This window comes from Heptranchias perlo, chromosome 7 (assembly GCF_035084215.1).
Source record: "Heptranchias perlo isolate sHepPer1 chromosome 7, sHepPer1.hap1, whole genome shotgun sequence".
Taxonomy (NCBI): Eukaryota; Metazoa; Chordata; class Chondrichthyes; order Hexanchiformes; family Hexanchidae; genus Heptranchias; species Heptranchias perlo.
Window position 1 is genome coordinate 84,205,256 of NC_090331.1, and position 17,461 is coordinate 84,222,716.

At 45.1% G+C, this 17,461-nt stretch overlaps 2 protein-coding genes across 2 annotated transcripts in view; one reads left to right on the forward strand and one right to left on the reverse strand.

Moving 5' to 3' along the window:
* Positions 1–7,126, reverse strand: part of ube2g2 (ubiquitin-conjugating enzyme E2G 2 (UBC7 homolog, yeast)) — a 58,774-nt gene extending 51,648 nt beyond the window's left edge. The window contains exon 1 of the mRNA XM_067988001.1: positions 6,886–7,126. Within this exon, the coding sequence (XP_067844102.1) occupies positions 6,886–6,928 (43 nt within the window). The 5' untranslated portion in view covers positions 6,929–7,126. The remainder of the gene's footprint in view (positions 1–6,885) is intronic.
* pofut2 (protein O-fucosyltransferase 2) overlaps positions 7,001–17,461 on the forward strand; it is a 40,352-nt gene continuing 29,891 nt past the window's right edge. Inside the window, exon 1 of the mRNA XM_067988000.1 lies at positions 7,001–7,244. Coding sequence (XP_067844101.1) covers positions 7,081–7,244 — 164 coding nt within the window. The 5' untranslated portion in view covers positions 7,001–7,080. The remainder of the gene's footprint in view (positions 7,245–17,461) is intronic.

Below are 17,461 nucleotides of genomic sequence, written 5' to 3' on the forward strand. Positions count from 1 at the left end.
ACATTCAATCTAACCACAGTCACACAATCTATCAGATTAAAAAACAAGTCACAAAAATGTATACAACTTCAACTTTGTTTTTTGATAAGGGGATATCAGGCATGGACTGAAACAGGCTGTTATAATACCCCCCTCCCATGATTAAATAGTCAGCTGATGGTCACATTCTAGGCTCACACATGAAAACTAGCCATCTGGGCAATTGACCAGGGAGACTGCCAGCACCCATGAAAATGGCCCCCCAACATGAGTCAGCGTCCTTTACAAGAGGACGAACGAAAACAGGAAAGAAAACTTTAAAAAGGGACAGATAGTGACATTCACCATTTACCCAAATTTCAGCCTCCGCAACAGAGAGGGTAGGGATGGGGAAGTGGAGAGGGAAGAGACAACATATTACTCTCTAAATGGGTTAAATACTGAGGACAGGCTGATAGACTAGGCTTGTATTCCCTTGAGTATAGATGGTTAAGGGGTGATCTAATTTAGGTGTTTAAGGTGACTAAAGCATTTGACAGGGTAGATAGAGAGAACTTTTTCCTCTGGTGGGAGAGTCCTGAACAAGGGGGCATAACCTTAAAATTAGAGCTAGGCTGTTCAGGGGTGATGTCAGGAAACACTTCTTCACACAAAGGGTAGTGGAAATCTGGAACTCTCTCCCCAAAAAGCTGTTGAGGCTGGGGGTCAATTTAAAATTTGAAAACTGAGATTGGTAAGATTTTTGTTAGGTAAGGGTATTAACAGTTATGAAACCAAGATGGGTAAATGGAGTTAAGATACAGATCAGCCATGATCTAACTGAATGGCAGAACAAGCTCAAGGAGCTGAATGGCCCACTCCTGTTCCTATGTTCCTTTTCTCACAGTCCCATCAGTTCACTATAATCTTTACTGGACAATTAAGGAGTGTTGGTGGGATTGAATGAGGAGCTTAGTTAGGCTTATATATTAGTACAATATATCTCAAGTAAAATTTGAATAACCAGGCTGCTGGAACATGCAAAGATGATTTACATCAGTTGCAGCACTGACTTGATAAACCACAAGATAATACAGCAGTACCCTCCAGTGGCAGAAAGCCATTACTACAACATAGGATTTCCCATTTCTCATTTCACCCTTCATACAAACTTACCCACAATCTATCCACGTGATTCATTATATTCTACCGATTGTCAATGACTCAATAACTAGAGTAAACTCTCTCAGGACTGCTAGTTGCACAAGTAGTAAGATGGATTACTACAGACCAGTTACAGTGCCATTTCTGCACTGATGCAAAGTGGTTTTCGCTGCAATCATACCAAATCTGACCGGATAACTCAGAAGACTACAGAGCGCACTAGAACCTCAAGAGGCGCGATCCTCTCCAAGAGGCTGCCTGCCACTGCCTTGAGTTCCCAAAGCGTGCCATCTTACTAGTGATTAACAGTGCCATTCTCCAATCAAGGTGGTATTGGAACAGGGAAAAAAAAAGTGCTCACTGAAACACAACAAAATTGCAGAGTTCCAATGACGTGTTAGATGAAACTTATGCGCCACCTGGCTGGAGATTCAGATTTTGATGCATTTGAAAAGCTCAAATTTAACCTTTAATGCAGGGTGCTGGGATTTTGAAGGATGACACTCCCAGGAAACAAACATGGAAATCCACATCCTTCCATACTGCTTGCTGTACATTAAGAGACAGAATCATTATCAACATTGGAATGATTCATCAGATTTGCCTTTTGAGTATTTACAAATCGAATTATATTTGATTAACAGTCATTACTGGCTGTCAGCCGTGGCTCAGTGGGTAGCACTCTCACCTCTGAGTCAGAAATTTGTGGGTTCAAGTCCCACTCCAGAGTCTTGACCACATAATCCAGGCTGACATTCCCAGTGTTGAGATGTTAAACCGAGGCCCCAGCTGCCCTCTCAGGTGGATGTAAAAATCCCATGGCACTATTGGAAGAGCAGGGGCGTTCTCCCCAGTGTCCTGGCCAATATTTATTCCTCAACCGGTCATTATCTCATTACTGTGCGCAAATTGGCTGCCACTTTTCCTACATTACAATGACGACTACTCTTCAAAGGTACTTCATTGGCTGTAAAGCGCTTTGGGACATCCTGAGGTCATGAAAGGTGTTATATAAATGCAAGTCTTTCTTTCTTTCACTGGGAAGGGGGCTGTTGTTACTTCCTCGAGGAACAAGCATGATTAAGAGATTTTCATTCCCGAGGAAGCACCCCACACAGATTGTGAGGATTCTGTAGGAATGTGGCTGTGGAGTTTCCCTGTAGGCGACAAGAAATGTACTCAGTTTCAGACGTACCACCCATAACACACTGTTACAGTACATCTTATTCTGTTCTGAATGAGTTGTGATACACACAGAATGAGGGCTCACTTTTACATTTACCATGTGAATTTCTGAAAGTAATCCATTCTGAATAAAGGGGTCACTTTTTACGGCTAAGGGTCTTCATTCTCCTATTCCCTTTGTTATTTTTTTAAATTTTGTTCTCCGTTACTAATGAGCCCCTAATGAGAGTGCAACTTTCAAGCCATGATGTTGTAATGTAGCACATCAATAATTTCAGAGAAATCAAGCATGCTCCTGTTTTTCATTGAAGGAGAAATTCTGGGTCCATTTATACAACATGTTTAACATTGCTACGAAGCAGTTTCCACTTTGCAGGGACACTGAACTTGTGGAGTGCAAATGTAGAGTAAAGATCTGAACTGACTCAAGAACAAAGTGGAACAAGCTTCCTTCCTCTAGAGAAGTGTCACTCTACTTCAGTCTGGTGTCAGGTCAGGTCCTGACTGCAGATTTACACTACAACTGTACACTGGTGCAAAGTGGTTTCATTCTGCATTACAACTGTAGTGTAAATGCACCCTAACCATGCTACAAGTGTTCCCAGGAAATGCACTTTGTATGTCCTGATTCCCATGGCTATAGTGTTTCTTTTTTACAATAACAAAATGAGTTCTAATGATTACAAAAGGTTTTCATTTTCTGCAAATTAAAAACATTGCACCCAAGAGGACAGCATATCTCAACTGTCATTTGATGGGAATCTAGTCATCAGTGGTCCCTTTTATTGAGGTGGCCTCCCTCTTAAAAAAGGGTCCTGATAGACAGGCAGCTCTGAACAGGATTAGCGAAGGCATTAGAGCAGATCAGCTGCAAAATGGCGTATGTTCTGGAGAACTAGAGAAAAATGAAAGATTCCATACTCTTGCCAGAAAAATCAATAGGCGCACTGCTGATTAGCTTCCCCCTCTTTAATAATAGACATCTCACCAGTAGATAGTCAGTGGTTTCCATCACTTTGCATGAGACACCATGATCCTAACTATCTGAGCACTGCATCACGAGGAGTAACAACCGTTCAGTAATCCAACCAGATTCACACAAAAACAGTTTGCTGGGTTTTTTGTTCAAAAAGTAAACTCGTCAGGATTCAAACCAGCCAGTCAGTTTTTACATCTTTGATTCATAGATTTGAGCAAATCAACCTAATACACAGAGGCAAAAGAATTCCACAACACACTGCTGTCTTGTGAGAAGAGCTGACTCTTCAGAGACCAACAGTAAAAAAAAGGATTGTTACTGAACTTTTTTTTAAACTCAGCAAGTTGTAATGATCTGGAATGCATTGCCTGAAAGGGCGGTGGAAGAAGATTCAATAGTAATTTCTAAAAGGGAATGGGATAAATACTTGAAAAGAAAAAAATTGCAGTGCTCTTGGGGAAAGAGTAGGGGAGTGGGACTAACTGGATAGCTCTTTCTAAGAGCCAGTACAGGCACGATGGGCCGAATGGTTTCCCTTTATGCGGTGTGATTCTATGATATTTGGATAAGGAACTCCATAGAGCAGTAGCGCGTCAAAAAGGCTTTGTTGGAATTCTGCATAGATCAGTTGGGAGGTTCGTCTGCAGTTGACTGTAATTCCTCACTTGGGTAACTTTTAAATTTGATTTTGGAGACCGCAGTTCACCTGAAGGCACTGAGACTCTTCCACAAACGATGAAAGTTTTGCAGGGGCCTAAGTATAACCACACGGGTAAATTCAGCCCTCCAAGCATTGAGCCGTGTAGGTCAGAGACAACACTGTCATCGAAATACTCTGAAGGACATTTGGCCCATCGTAATTCATTCTTCCAGAAAGACACTACGGCCACCCCATTGCTGCACCTAATTCAACCTCACGGTTTGAATCACTTATTCTTTGCTCGAGTTTCTTATATCATCAGAGGCACTCGGCTGAATTGCTGCCACTCATTTTTTTTAATTATATATTGGGAAGTGATTTTCACATCTTCCAGCATATGACTATTTGTATTGTGTTAGGATATAGCCGTTGACAGTTAAATGGTGGCGTACGTGTGACATGTTGAGTAAACTAATAAAATTCATCCTTGCAAAATTCACTGTGGTATTTGACTTGCGTTGAAGCCAAGACTTCTCCTAAGAGTCTGTGCTTTTTAAAGTTATTGCTTTCTGCTGTAAGCAAAACAGCTCCAAAGTTTTTAAAACCAAGTGATGCTTCAGTCTGCTTTAAGTGCTTCAGTTAAGACCTAGTCTCTCCAATATTTTAATTATAGTAATTAAAAAGGCTAATGGAATGTTAGCAGGCATCCAAAGAGTTGGAAGTTGCTCCCCCCCTCCCATCCCCCCCTCCCCTCCCATCCATCCATCCCCCCCTCCCCTCCCATCCATCCATCCCCCCCCCCCTCCCCTCCCATCCATCCATCCCCCCCCCCTCCCCTCCCATCCATCCATCCATCCCCCCCTCCCCTCCCATCCATCCATCCATCCCCCCCTCCCCTCCCATCCATCCATCCATCCCCCCCTCCCCTCCCATCCATCCATCCATCCCCCCCTCCCATCCATCCATCCATCCCCCCCTCCCCTCCCTCCCTCCATCCCCCCCTCCCCTCCCTCCCTCCATCCATCCCCCCCTCCCCTCCCTCCCTCCATCCATCCCCCCCTCCCCTCCCTCCCTCCATCCATCCCCCCCTCCCCTCCCTCCCTCCATCCATCCCCCCCTCCCCTCCCTCCATCCATCCCCCCCTCCCCTCCCTCCATCCATCCCCCCCTCCCCTCCCTCCATCCATCCATCCCCCCCTCCCCTCCCTCCATCCATCCATCCCCCCCTCCCCTCCCATCCATCCATCCCCCCCTCCCCTCCCATCCATCCATCCCCCCCCTCCCCTCCATCCATCCATCCCCCCCTCCCCTCCCTCCATCCCCCCCTCCCCTCCCTCCCTCCATCCCCCCCTCCCCTCCCTCCCTCCATCCATCCATCCCCCCCTCCCCCCCTCCATCCATCCATCCCCCCCTCCCCCCCTCCCTCCCTCCATCCATCCATCCCCCCCTCCCCCCCCTCCATCCATCCATCCCCCCCTCCATCCATCCATCCCCCCCTCCCCTCCCTCCCTCCATCCATCCATCCCCCCCTCCCCTCCATCCATCCATCCCCCCCTCCATCCATCCCCCCCTCCATCCATCCATCCCCCCCTCCCTCCCTCCATCCATCCATCCCCCCCTCCATCCATCCATCCCCCCCTCCATCCATCCATCCCCCCCTCCCCTCCCTCCCTCCATCCATCCATCCCCCCCTCCCCTCCCTCCATCCATCCCCCCCTCCCCTCCCTCCATCCATCCCCCCCTCCATCCATCCATCCCCCCCTCCCCCCCCTCCATCCATCCATCCCCCCCTCCATCCATCCATCCCCCCCTCCATCCATCCATCCCCCCCTCCATCCATCCCCCCCTCCATCCATCCATCCCCCCCTCCATCCATCCATCCCCCCCTCCCCTCCCTCCCTCCATCCATCCATCCATCCCCCCCTCCCCTCCCTCCCTCCATCCATCCCCCCCTCCATCCATCCATCCCCCCCTCCATCCATCCATCCCCCCCTCCATCCATCCATCCCCCCCTCCCCTCCCTCCCTCCATCCATCCATCCCCCCCTCCCCTCCCTCCCTCCATCCATCCATCCCCCCCTCCCCTCCCTCCCTCCATCCATCCATCCCCCCCTCCATCCATCCATCCCCCCCTCCCCTCCCTCCCTCCATCCATCCCCCCCTCCCCTCCCTCCATCCATCCATCCCCCCCTCCATCCATCCATCCATCCCCCCCTCCCCTCCCTCCATCCATCCCCCCCTCCATCCATCCATCCCCCCCTCCCCCCATCCATCCATCCCCCCCTCCCCTCCATCCATCCATCCCCCCCTCCCCTCCATCCATCCATCCCCCCCTCCCCTCCATCCATCCATCCCCCCCTCCCCTCCCTCCATCCATCCCCCCCTCCCCTCCCTCCATCCATCCCCCCCTCCCCTCCCTCCATCCATCCACCCCCCCCCCCTCCCCTCCCTCCATCCATCCACCCCCCCCCCTCCCCTCCCTCCATCCATCCACCCCCCCCCTCCCCTCCCTCCATCCATCCATCCCCCCCCCTCCCCTCCCTCCATCCATCCATCCCCCCCCCTCCCCTCCCTCCATCCATCCATCCCCCCCTCCCCCCTCAGTCAGTGAGCTCTGATTTCTCTCGGAGCCTGGCTGTGTCTGGGGCGGGGGAGCCTCCATTTCTTGGAGCGGCCGCCGATTTAACCTCATTTCTGAAGATGTTTTTTAAAATGGACATTGTTTTCCACCCCAGCTTCCCCATCACTCGGCTCACTGGTACAATACAGTGTCCAATACATGAAGGCGGGCTCGGGAATCTGGGCCCTGCCCCCAATATCTCGCCCCAGGTTGCAAGGCCAGCCCGCTGCTGAGGCCCTTTCCCGCCCGGGGGCCGGGCTCACTCAAGCCGCGGCCTCTGTGTGTGTACCTCGCCCTCGCCGGCGCCGTCCTCCCGCTCACTCTTCCCCTTATCTACTCACGCTTGTACTCGGCCATCAGCCGCTTCAGCGCCGTTCCTGCCATCTCCGCCTGCGCGATCCGTTACTACGCCACAAAGAGGACCGATTACACCGACACACCACAGCCGCTTCCTCTTCCGGATTAGCGCTGGAACCCCCCGGGGCGGGGGGACGGTGATTAGCGGCGCACCGCCCGAGCCCCTCCGACTGACCGTTATGGCCGGGTTTGCGCCGCTGACTTTGTTGTTCTTCCGCCGATTCTGGCTCTTGTGTCTCCTGGGCCTTGGGCCGCCCGGTAGTGCTGAGCCTGCGGGAGATGGGGGAGCCTTCAGCCCCGGGCAGACCGCCGTCAGGGACGTGTCCGCGGCTCAACAGCGCAGGTAACGGCGGGGTGGGGGAGGGGAGAGAGAAACAATAATACAACACGGAGTAACAATGGAGAGGAGGAGTAATAATATTACACGGAGTAAGGATGGAGAGGAGGAGCAATAATATACGGAGTAAGAATACAATACGGAGTAAGAAAGGAGAGGAGGAGTAATAATACAATACGGAGTAAGAAAGGAGAGGAGGAGTAATAATACAATACGGAGTAAGAATGAAGAAGAGGAGCAATAATATGGAGTAAGAATGGAGAGGAGGAGCAATAATATCACGAGGAGTAATAACATATGGAGTAAGAATGGAGAGGAGCAATAATATTACACGGAGTAAGGATGGAGAGGAGGAGCAATAATATACGGAGTAAGGATGGCGAGGAGGAGCAATAATATCACACGGAGTAATAATAGAGAGTAATAATATGGAGTAATAACATGGAGTAATAACGGAGAGGAGTAATAATATGGAGTAATAACGGAGAGGAGTAATAATATGGAGTAATAATGGAGATGAGTAATAATATGGAGTAAGAATGGAGAGGAGTAATAATATGGAGTAAGAATGGAGAGGAGGAGCAATAATATTACACGGAGTAAGAATGGAGAGGAGGAGCAATAATATTACACGGAGTAAGAATGGAGAGGAGGAGCAATAATATTACACGGAGTAAGAATGGAGAGGAGGAGCAATAATATTACGCGGAGTAAGAATGGAGAGGAGGAGCAATAATATTACACGGAGTAAGAATGGCGAGGAGGAGCAATAATATTACACGGAGTAAGAATGGAGAGGAGGAACAATAATATTACACGGAGTAAGAATGGAGAGGAGGAGCAATAATATTACACGGAGTAAGAATGGAGAGGAGGAGCAATAATATACGGAGTAACAATGGAGAGGAGGAGCAATAATATACGGAGCAACAAAGGAGAGGAGGAGCAATAATATACGGAGCAACAATGGAGAGGAGGAACAATCATATTACACGGAGTAAGAATGGAGAGGAGGAGCAATAATATTATACGGAGTAACAATGGAAAGGAGGAGCAATAATATCACATGGAGTAATAATGGAGAGGAGTAATAATATGGAGTAATAATGGAGAGGAGTAATAATATGGAGTAATAATGGAGAGGAGTAATAATATGGAGTAACAATGGAGAGGAGGAGCAATAATATTACACGGAGTAACAATGGAGAGGAGGAGCAATAATATACGGAGTAAGAATGGAGAGGAAGAGCAATATTATTACACGGAGTAAGAATGGAGAGGAGGAGCAATAATATCACATGGAGTAATAATGAAGAGGAGGAGTAATAATAATATACGGATTAAGAATGGAGAGGAGGAGTAATAATATACGGAGTAACAAAGGAGAGGAGGAGTAATAGTACAATACGGAGTAAGAATGGAGAGGAGGAGTAATAATATTACACGGAGTAAGAAAGGAGAGGAAGAATAATACAATACGGAGTAAGAAAGAGGAGTAATACAATACGGAGTAAGTATGGAGAGGAGGAGCAATAATATACGGAGTAAGAATGGAGAGGAGGAGCAATAATATCACAGAGTAATAATGGAGAGTAGGAGCAATAATATACGGAGTAACAATGGAGAGGAGGAGCAATAATATGGAGTAAGAATGGAGAGGAGGAGCAATAATATCACATGGAGTAAGAATGGAGAGGAGGAGTAATAATATACGGAGTAAGAATGGAGAGGAGGCGCAATAATATACGGAGTAAGAATGGAGAGGAGGAGCAATAATACACGGAGTAAGAATGGAGAGGAGGAGCAATAATATACGGAGTAAGAATGGAGAGGAGGAGCAATAATATACGGAGTAAGAATAGAGAGGAGGAGCAATAATATCAGTAATAATGGAGAGGAGGAGTAATATACGGAGTAAGAATGGAGGAGGAGTAGTAATATATGGAGTAACAAAGGAGAGGAGGAGTAATAGTACAATACAGAGTAAGAATGGAGAGGAGGAGTAATATTACACGGAGTAATAATGGAGAGGAGGAGTAATAATACAATACAGAGTAAGAAAGGAGAGGAGTAATAATAAAATACGGAGTAAGAATGGAGAGGAGGAGCAATAATATACAGAGTAAGAATGGAGAGGAGGAGCAATAATATCATGGAGTAATAATGGAGAGTAGGAGCAATAATATACAGAGTAACAATGGAGAGGAGGAGCAATAATATGGAGTAAGAATGGAGAGAAGGAGCAATAATATCTCAAGGAGTAATAATATATGGAGTAAGAATGGAGAGGAGGAGTAATATTATACGGAGTCACAAAGGAGAGGAGGAGCAAAAATATACGGAGTAACAATGGAGAGGAGGAGCAATAATATTACACGGAGTAAGAATGGAGAGGTGGAGTAAGAATGGAGAGGAGGAGCAATAATATTACACGGAGTAACAATGGAGAAGAGGAGCAATAATATACGGAGTAAGAATGGAGAGGTGGAGCATTAATATCACACAAAATAATAATGGAGAGGAGGAGTAATATACGGAGTAAGAATGGAGAGGAGGAGTAATAATATACGGAGTAAGAATGGAGAGGAGGAGTAATATACGGAGTAAGAATGGAGAGGAGGAGTAATAATATACGGAGTAAGAATGGAGAGGAGGAGTAATAATATACGGAGTAAGAATGGAGAGGAGTAGTAATATACGGAGTAAGAATGGAGAGGAGGAGTAATAATATACGGAGTAAGAATGGAGAGGAGTAGTAATATACGGAGTAAGAATGGAGAGAAAGAGTAATAATATACGGAGTAAGAATGGAGAGGAGGAGTAATAATATACGGAGTAAGACGAGAGGAGGAGTAATAATATACGAAGTAAGAATGGAGAGGAGGAGCAATAATATTACACGGAGTAAGAATGGAGAGGAGGAGTAATATACAGAGTAACAATGGAAAGGAGGAGCAATAATATTACACGGAGTAACAATGGAGAGAAGGAGCAATAATATTACACGGAGTAACAATGGAGGGGAGGAGCAATAATACTACACGGGAGAGTAACATTAAATTTAATAACTTAAACTATAAATAACCAATTGAATAAAAACTTAAAAAAATTAATTATCATTGGATCACCGGAGCGGATAAAGAGCGAGGTAAGAAAACCTAGGGAAGGAGCTGATTGGTTGTTAGCTGGTGAGTGTTCTTTTTAAGGCTTAATTTATTTTTGCTAAGTTTAGTTAAACTTAGCATGGCAGGGCAGCTCAGCCCCGTGGAATGCAAGGCCTGTGCCATGTGGGAACTCCAGGATGCTTCCTGTGCCGTGGACAACCACAGGTGCAGGAAGTGTTATCGGCCGGAGGAGCTCGAGCTCCAGGTTTTGGTGCATGAGCAGCTCCTGGTGTCCATCCCCCTGCCAAATTAGTTTAAACCCCCTCCCCGCAAGGACATTGGTCCCAGCTCCATTGAGGTGCAACCTCAATTAAGCCTTAAAAAGAACACTCACCAGCTAACAACCAATCAGCTCCTTCCCTAGGTTTTCTTACCTCGCTCTTTATCCGCTCCGGTGATCCAATGATAATTAATTTTTAAAAAGTTTTTATTCAATTGGTTATTTATAGTGCATCTGTGAGGCTGACAGCTCCGTGGATAACACGTTTCAAGAGGTGGTCACCCCACAGCTTAAGAGGGTGCAGGCAGAGAGGGACTGGGTGACCACCAGGCAGACAAGGAGAACCAGGCAGGTAGTGCAGGAGTCCCTTGAGGGTATCTCGCCCCTAACCAGTATTCAGTTCTGAATACTGGTGAGGAAGAGGGTTTCTCTGCGGAGCCAAGTCCACTGCATCATGGGTGGCTCAGCTGTGCAGGGGGGGGAGGAGAAAGGTCAGGAGAGCAATAGTGATAGGGAATTCTATAGTTAGGGGAGCAGACAGGCGTTTCTGCAACTGCAGACATGATTCCAGGATGATATATGGCCTCCCTGGTGCCAGGGTCAAGGATATCACTGAGCAGCTGCAGAACATTCTGAAGGGGGAGGGTGAACAGCCAGAGGTTGTGATCCATATTGGTACCAACGACATAGGTAGAAAGGGTTGAGGTCCTGCAGGCAGATTTTAAGGAGTTAGGAAAGAGATTAATAAGCAGGTCCTCAATGGTGGTAATCTCCGGATTACTCCCGGTGCCACGTGCTAGTGAGTATAGAAATAGAAGGATAGAGCAGATGAATGCGTAGCTGGAGAGATGGTGCAGGAGGGAGGGCTTTAGATTCCTGGGGCATTGAGACCATTTCTGGGGGAGGTGGGATCTCTTCAGGCTGGATGGGTTGCACCTCAATGGAGCTGGGACCAATGTCCTTGCGGGGAGGGGGTTTAAACTAATTTGGCAGGGGGATGGACACCAGGGGCTGGCATTGGAAAGGAGAGACAAGGGGGCACAAAGGATCGGGAGAGAAAGATAGCACTAGAGCAAGAAATAGTACGGTATTAGGTGGGATCAGACTAAGAGAGAGTACGAGAAGGTCTAAGACTGGTTTACAGTGCATTTGTGTAAACGCATGAAGCATGGTAAACAAGGTTGGAGAGCTGCAGGAGTAAGCAGCCACATGGGAATACGATGTCGTGGTGATAACGGAGACCTGGCTCAAAAAAGGGCAGGATTGGGTTCTAAATATTCCTGGATACAAGGTGTTCAGGAAGGATAGGGAAGGAAAGAAAAGTGGGAGGGGGGGTGGGGGGTGGTGGCAGTATTGATTAAGGGGAATATTGCAGTGCTGAAGAGAGAGGGTGCCCTGGAGGTGTCATGGACAGAATCTATTTGGTTCGAGTTAAGAAACAATGGAGTTGTCATTACACTACTGGATGTATTCTATAGGCCACCAACTAGTGGGAAGGATATAGAGGAACAAATTTGCAGGGAAATTAGAGAGATGAAAAAGCTATAGAGAAGTGATAACGGGGGGTTTAAACTATCCTACTATAGACTGCGATAATAATAAGGGGCAAAGAGGGGGAGAAATTTTTGAAATATGTGCAGGATAACTTTCTTGACCAGTACGTTTCCAGCCGAAGGAGGCATTGCTGGTCTTGGTTCTAGGGAATGCGGCGGGCCAAGTGGAGCAAGTGTCAGTGGGGGAGCATTTAGGGAGCAGCGATCATAGTATCATAAGGTTTAGAATAGCTATGGAAAAGGACACGGACCACTCCAGAGTAAAAATACTCAATTGGAGGAGGGCCAATTTCATTGTGATGAGAACAGATCTGGCCCGGGTAAATTGGAATCAAAGATTGGCAGGCAAAACTGTAATTGAACAGTGGGCGGCCTTTAAAGAGAAGATGATTCAAGTACAGTCAAGGTACATTCCCACGAGGGAGAAAGGTAGGGCAACTAAAGCCGGAGCTCCCTGGATGACAAAAGAGATAGAGTTAGATGAGGCGGAAAAGAGGGGTGTATGACAGATATCAGGTTGATAACACAGGTGAAAACCAGGCTGAATATAGAAAGTTCAGAGGGGAAGTGAAAAAGGAAATAAGAGGGGCAAAGAGAGAGTATGAGAATAGACTGGCGACCAACATAAAAGGGAATTGAAAAGTCTTCTATAGGCCTGTAAACAGTAAACGGGTAGTAATAGGAGGGGTGTGGCCGGTTAGGGACCATAAAGGAGATCTACTCATGGAGGCAGAGGGCATGGCTGAGGTACTAAACTAGGTAGTTGAGATATTGGATGGGCTAAAAATTGGTACCAGTACTGGGGAAAGAGAGAGCTGTTCTGTTGGGACGGACTACACCTGAACCATGCTGGGACCAGAGTTCTAGCGAATCGAATAACTGGGGAGGTAGATAGGGCTTTAAACTAAATAAGGGGGTGGGAGGGTCCCAGTGGAGAGAAATCTAGAATGCTAAAGGGAAAAGACAAAGAAGCAGTGCAGGAAAGTGATTGGGGTAAGGATAACCAGATTGTGTCAGGAAGGGACGGAGCGTACTAACAAATAGGGTCCGGGTAATAAGACAAATAGGGCCATAGTACAAAAAAATGTTAAGATGTCTAAAAATGTTAAAAAGACAAATCTAAAGGCACTGTATCTGAATGCACGAAGCATTCGTAATAAGGTAGACGAATTAACAGCGCAAATAAATGTAAACGGATATGATATAATTGCGATTACGGAGACATGGCTGCAGGGTGTGCTGTTAGCCTCGCTGTTATTTTTACAGCAAAATTCAGCCCAATATCTTGTAAATGTTTGACACAATATTATTACAATCTACAGGTAGTTGTACATCTGAAGATATACATACTAAGTATATAAACTGCAGTATTTAATTAAACCTAGTATCAATTCTAACAGTTCATTTTTTCCTTTTGCTGACTTTAAACATCTTAAAACAGGAGTAATATAAATATTATGATGGTAATGCCTGAAGAGAAGGGCTGAAATGGGGACAGATAGCTATTGTTGCATGTTTTAATAAGCTATGTGTTTTAATAAGCATGATTTCTCCATTTCAGAATAGAATCTTTGTGTTCAGACATTTCCACTTAATGCTGTAACTTTTTGTAGTTTTGTACATCAATTAATGTAGCATTGCTTTCAGTATGCAACCAATGTTCTATGGCTCTGGGATGTTGATAATTATTGCAATATTTGTAATTCTATTGATTTTGAGAGGTTAGACAGGAAATGTTGCTATTTAAACTATTACATTAAATTTTTTCCTGCAGCATTTGGTTTCTCGTCTGCAAATGAAAAAACCTGGATGTGGCTATAACCTGTGGGAATTGGTATTGACTGGATGAACATTGTGTTCAAAAATTCAGTCAATTGACAACAAAATGATCTTTTTAAAAAAACTCTAGCTCTGCATTTGGTGGAATTTCAATATATCGTACCTATTGCCAGTGATCATGAAATGCTTGTAATATGCACTCCCCTTTACATAAAATCATATGCATCTGGTCTCTATGATAGATAGTACATTTGTAATTTCTGTGCACCGTTTACAGCTTGGCCATATTTTAGTTTCATTTTTATTTTCCAGACTCTTCTGAGAATCTGCTAAAACATTGCAAATGCCCGATGGGGAGTGAAAAAGACAAACAAAAAATTAGGCCTGAGATTGTTCTGTCAACCAATGTAAATATTACAAACACACTAGTATCAATGCTGTGGATTGGCCATACCGCAAGGGAATCCCACTGCGTTCACTCCACAAAAATGGATGAACTTGGGCACCTTGTAAATAGTAAACAATTTTACAACACCAAGTTATAGTCCAGCAATTTTATTTTAAATTCACAAGCTTTCGGAGGCTTCCTCCTTCCTCAGGTAAATGTGAAATTAAAATAAAATTGCTGGACTATAACTTGGTGTTGTAAAATTGTTTACAATTGTCAACCCCAGTCCATCACCGGCATCTCCACACCTTGTAAATAAGAAGAGGGAAAACGATGACATTAGAAAAACTAATTGGTTACGATTATATGTAGTGATTACCCATAAACTGAAATTCCCCTCAAAAGAGGGAGTTTCACCATTAGCATTTCTTTCAAAAATCAAAGAATTATGATAAATTTAACACCTTTTTTACCCTTTACTTGTTTGGATTTTTAAATATAGTTTCTTATTTAAAATCTTGCATTGGGTGCACATTTCCTGTTCACAAACTTTACTTCCTGTTGTCACATCTTGTGGTCATGCTTTTGTGCCAACATTTACTATTGTAAGTTGTTATGTTAATATTTTCCATTCAATTTTGCTATGTCAACTGTCACAATATATTTAAGAAGGAGCTAGATAGATTTCTAGACACAAAGGGCATCAAGGGGAATGGGGAGAGAGCGGGAATATGGTATTGAGATAGAGGATCAGACATGATCATATTGAATGGCGGAGCAGGCTCGAAGGGACGAATGGCCTAATCCTGCTCTATTTTCTATGTTTCCCAGAAATGCTAGGGAACCAAGGGTCTAGAGAGAAGGAGGAATTAAAGGAAATTAGTATTAGTAAAATCTGCACCTAACCTGATAGAGTTTTTTGATGAGGGCAGTGCAGATGATGTGGTGTATATGGACTTTCAAAAGGCGTCTGATAAAGTACCTCATGGTAGGCTTGTCATCAAGATTGCGGCCCATGGAATAACGGGGGCAGTAGCAACATGGATACAGAATTGGCTAAGTGACAGGAAACAGAGAGTAGTGGTGAACGGTTGTTTTTTGGACTGAAGGGAGGTGTAGATAGGTGTTCCCCAGGGGACAGTGCTGGGACCACTACTTTTCTTGATATATATTAATGACTTGTACAGGGCACAATTCCAAAATTTGCAGATGACTCAAAACTTGAAAGAGTAGTGAACAGTGAGGAGGATAGTGATAGACTTCAAGAGGACATAGACAGGCTGGTGGAATGGGCGGACACATGGCAGATGAAATGTAACGCAGAGAAGTGCAAAGTCATACGTTTCAGTAGGAAGAACTAGGAGAGGTGATATAAACTAAAGGGCACAATTCTAAAATGGATACAGAAACAGAGAGATCTGGGGGGACATGTGCACAAATTGTTGAAGGTGGCAGGGCATATTGAGAAAGCGGTTAAAAAAGCATATGGAATCCTGGGCTTTATAAATAGAGGCATAGAGTATAAAACCAAGGAAGTCATGATGAACCTTTATAAAACATTGGTTCGGCCACAACTGGAGTATTGTGTCCAATTCTGGGCACCGCACTTTAGGAAAGATGTGAAGGCCTTAGAGAGGGTGCAGAAGAGATTTACTAGAATGATTCCAGGGATGAGAGACTTTAGTCACGTGGATAGACTGGAGAAGCTGGGGTTGTTCTCCTTGGAACAGAGAACGTTGCGAGGTGATTTGATAAAGGTATTCAAAATCATGAAGGGTCTGGACAGGTGGAGACAGATTCAATCATGGCGTTCAAAAGGGAACTGGATAAGTACTTGAAAGTAAAGAATTTGCAGGGCTATGGGAATAGGGCGGGGGAGTGGGACTAGTTGGATTGCTTTTGCATAGAGCCGGTGTGGACTCAATGGACCGAATGGCCTCCTTCCATGCTGTAACCTTTCTATGATTCTAACAATGGAGGGGAGGAGCAATAATATTACATGGAAAGTAACAGTGAAGGAAAGGAGCAATAATACATAGATTAAAAACGGAGGGGTGGAGCAATAATATTACATGGAGTAACAATGGAGGGGAGGAGCAATAATACTACATGGAGTAACAATGGAGGGAAGGAGCAACAATACATGGAATGTAATGGAGGAGAGGAGCATTAATACTACACAGCAACAATGATGGGGACGAGCAATACCACACAGGGCAGTAACAATGGAGGGGAGGAGCAATAATATTACACAGGGCAGCAATAACATGACAAGGAGCACTAAACATAAAGAGGGGAGTAATGTGAAAAAAATAATATGGGTGGATCAAGCTATAATGTACTGGAAGTTATAAATGCACATGTACTGCCTGTTAACTTTTTCCATCATAAATGACCATGTCCATATTCATAATGGGAATGGCATATCTAAACTTGTCACATTGTTGTTACAATCGCCTGCCATTGGAGGTGATGTAGTGCCACCACTCGCAGGAAGGTGTAATTACAGCACGGTAAACCGACTTTTCTATTATGAATGCGGACACAGAAATTTAGAGTGGAAATATAACAAGGTAGAACTTTAAACACGGGGACTGAATTAGAGCTGCATACCTCGGTCCAATTATCTCCCACCCTCCGTTTATCTCCCACCTCCCTGCTCCATTTTACCTGATTCACACTTGGAATTGACTCCCTTTGTGTGACACTACATGAGATTGACTAATAATTGTGGAAAATAAGAGGGCAGTAATAATTTGGCAAAGAAGCAATAACAGTGGTAATTATAAATTCAGGCAGGGTAACAATATGTGATGTTTGTCCCTCCACTGTTTTGCATCCAGGTGGTCAGCACAGACCAATTGTAACAAACAATCAATTTAACAAAACCACAGAAAACAGCCATGACATTTCTGTCAAAAGTCAATTATCTCCCAGTTTCTCTCTTTGTGTAACTCAGTACATACTTTTTATAAATGTAAGGAATCTTACAACACCAGGTTATAGTCCAACAGTTTTATTTGAAAATCACAAGCTTTCGGAGCTTTCCTCCTTCGTCAGGTGTGTGAAGGTTTCCATAAAAGCACCGCATATATAGTCACAGAACAATGCCTGGTGAT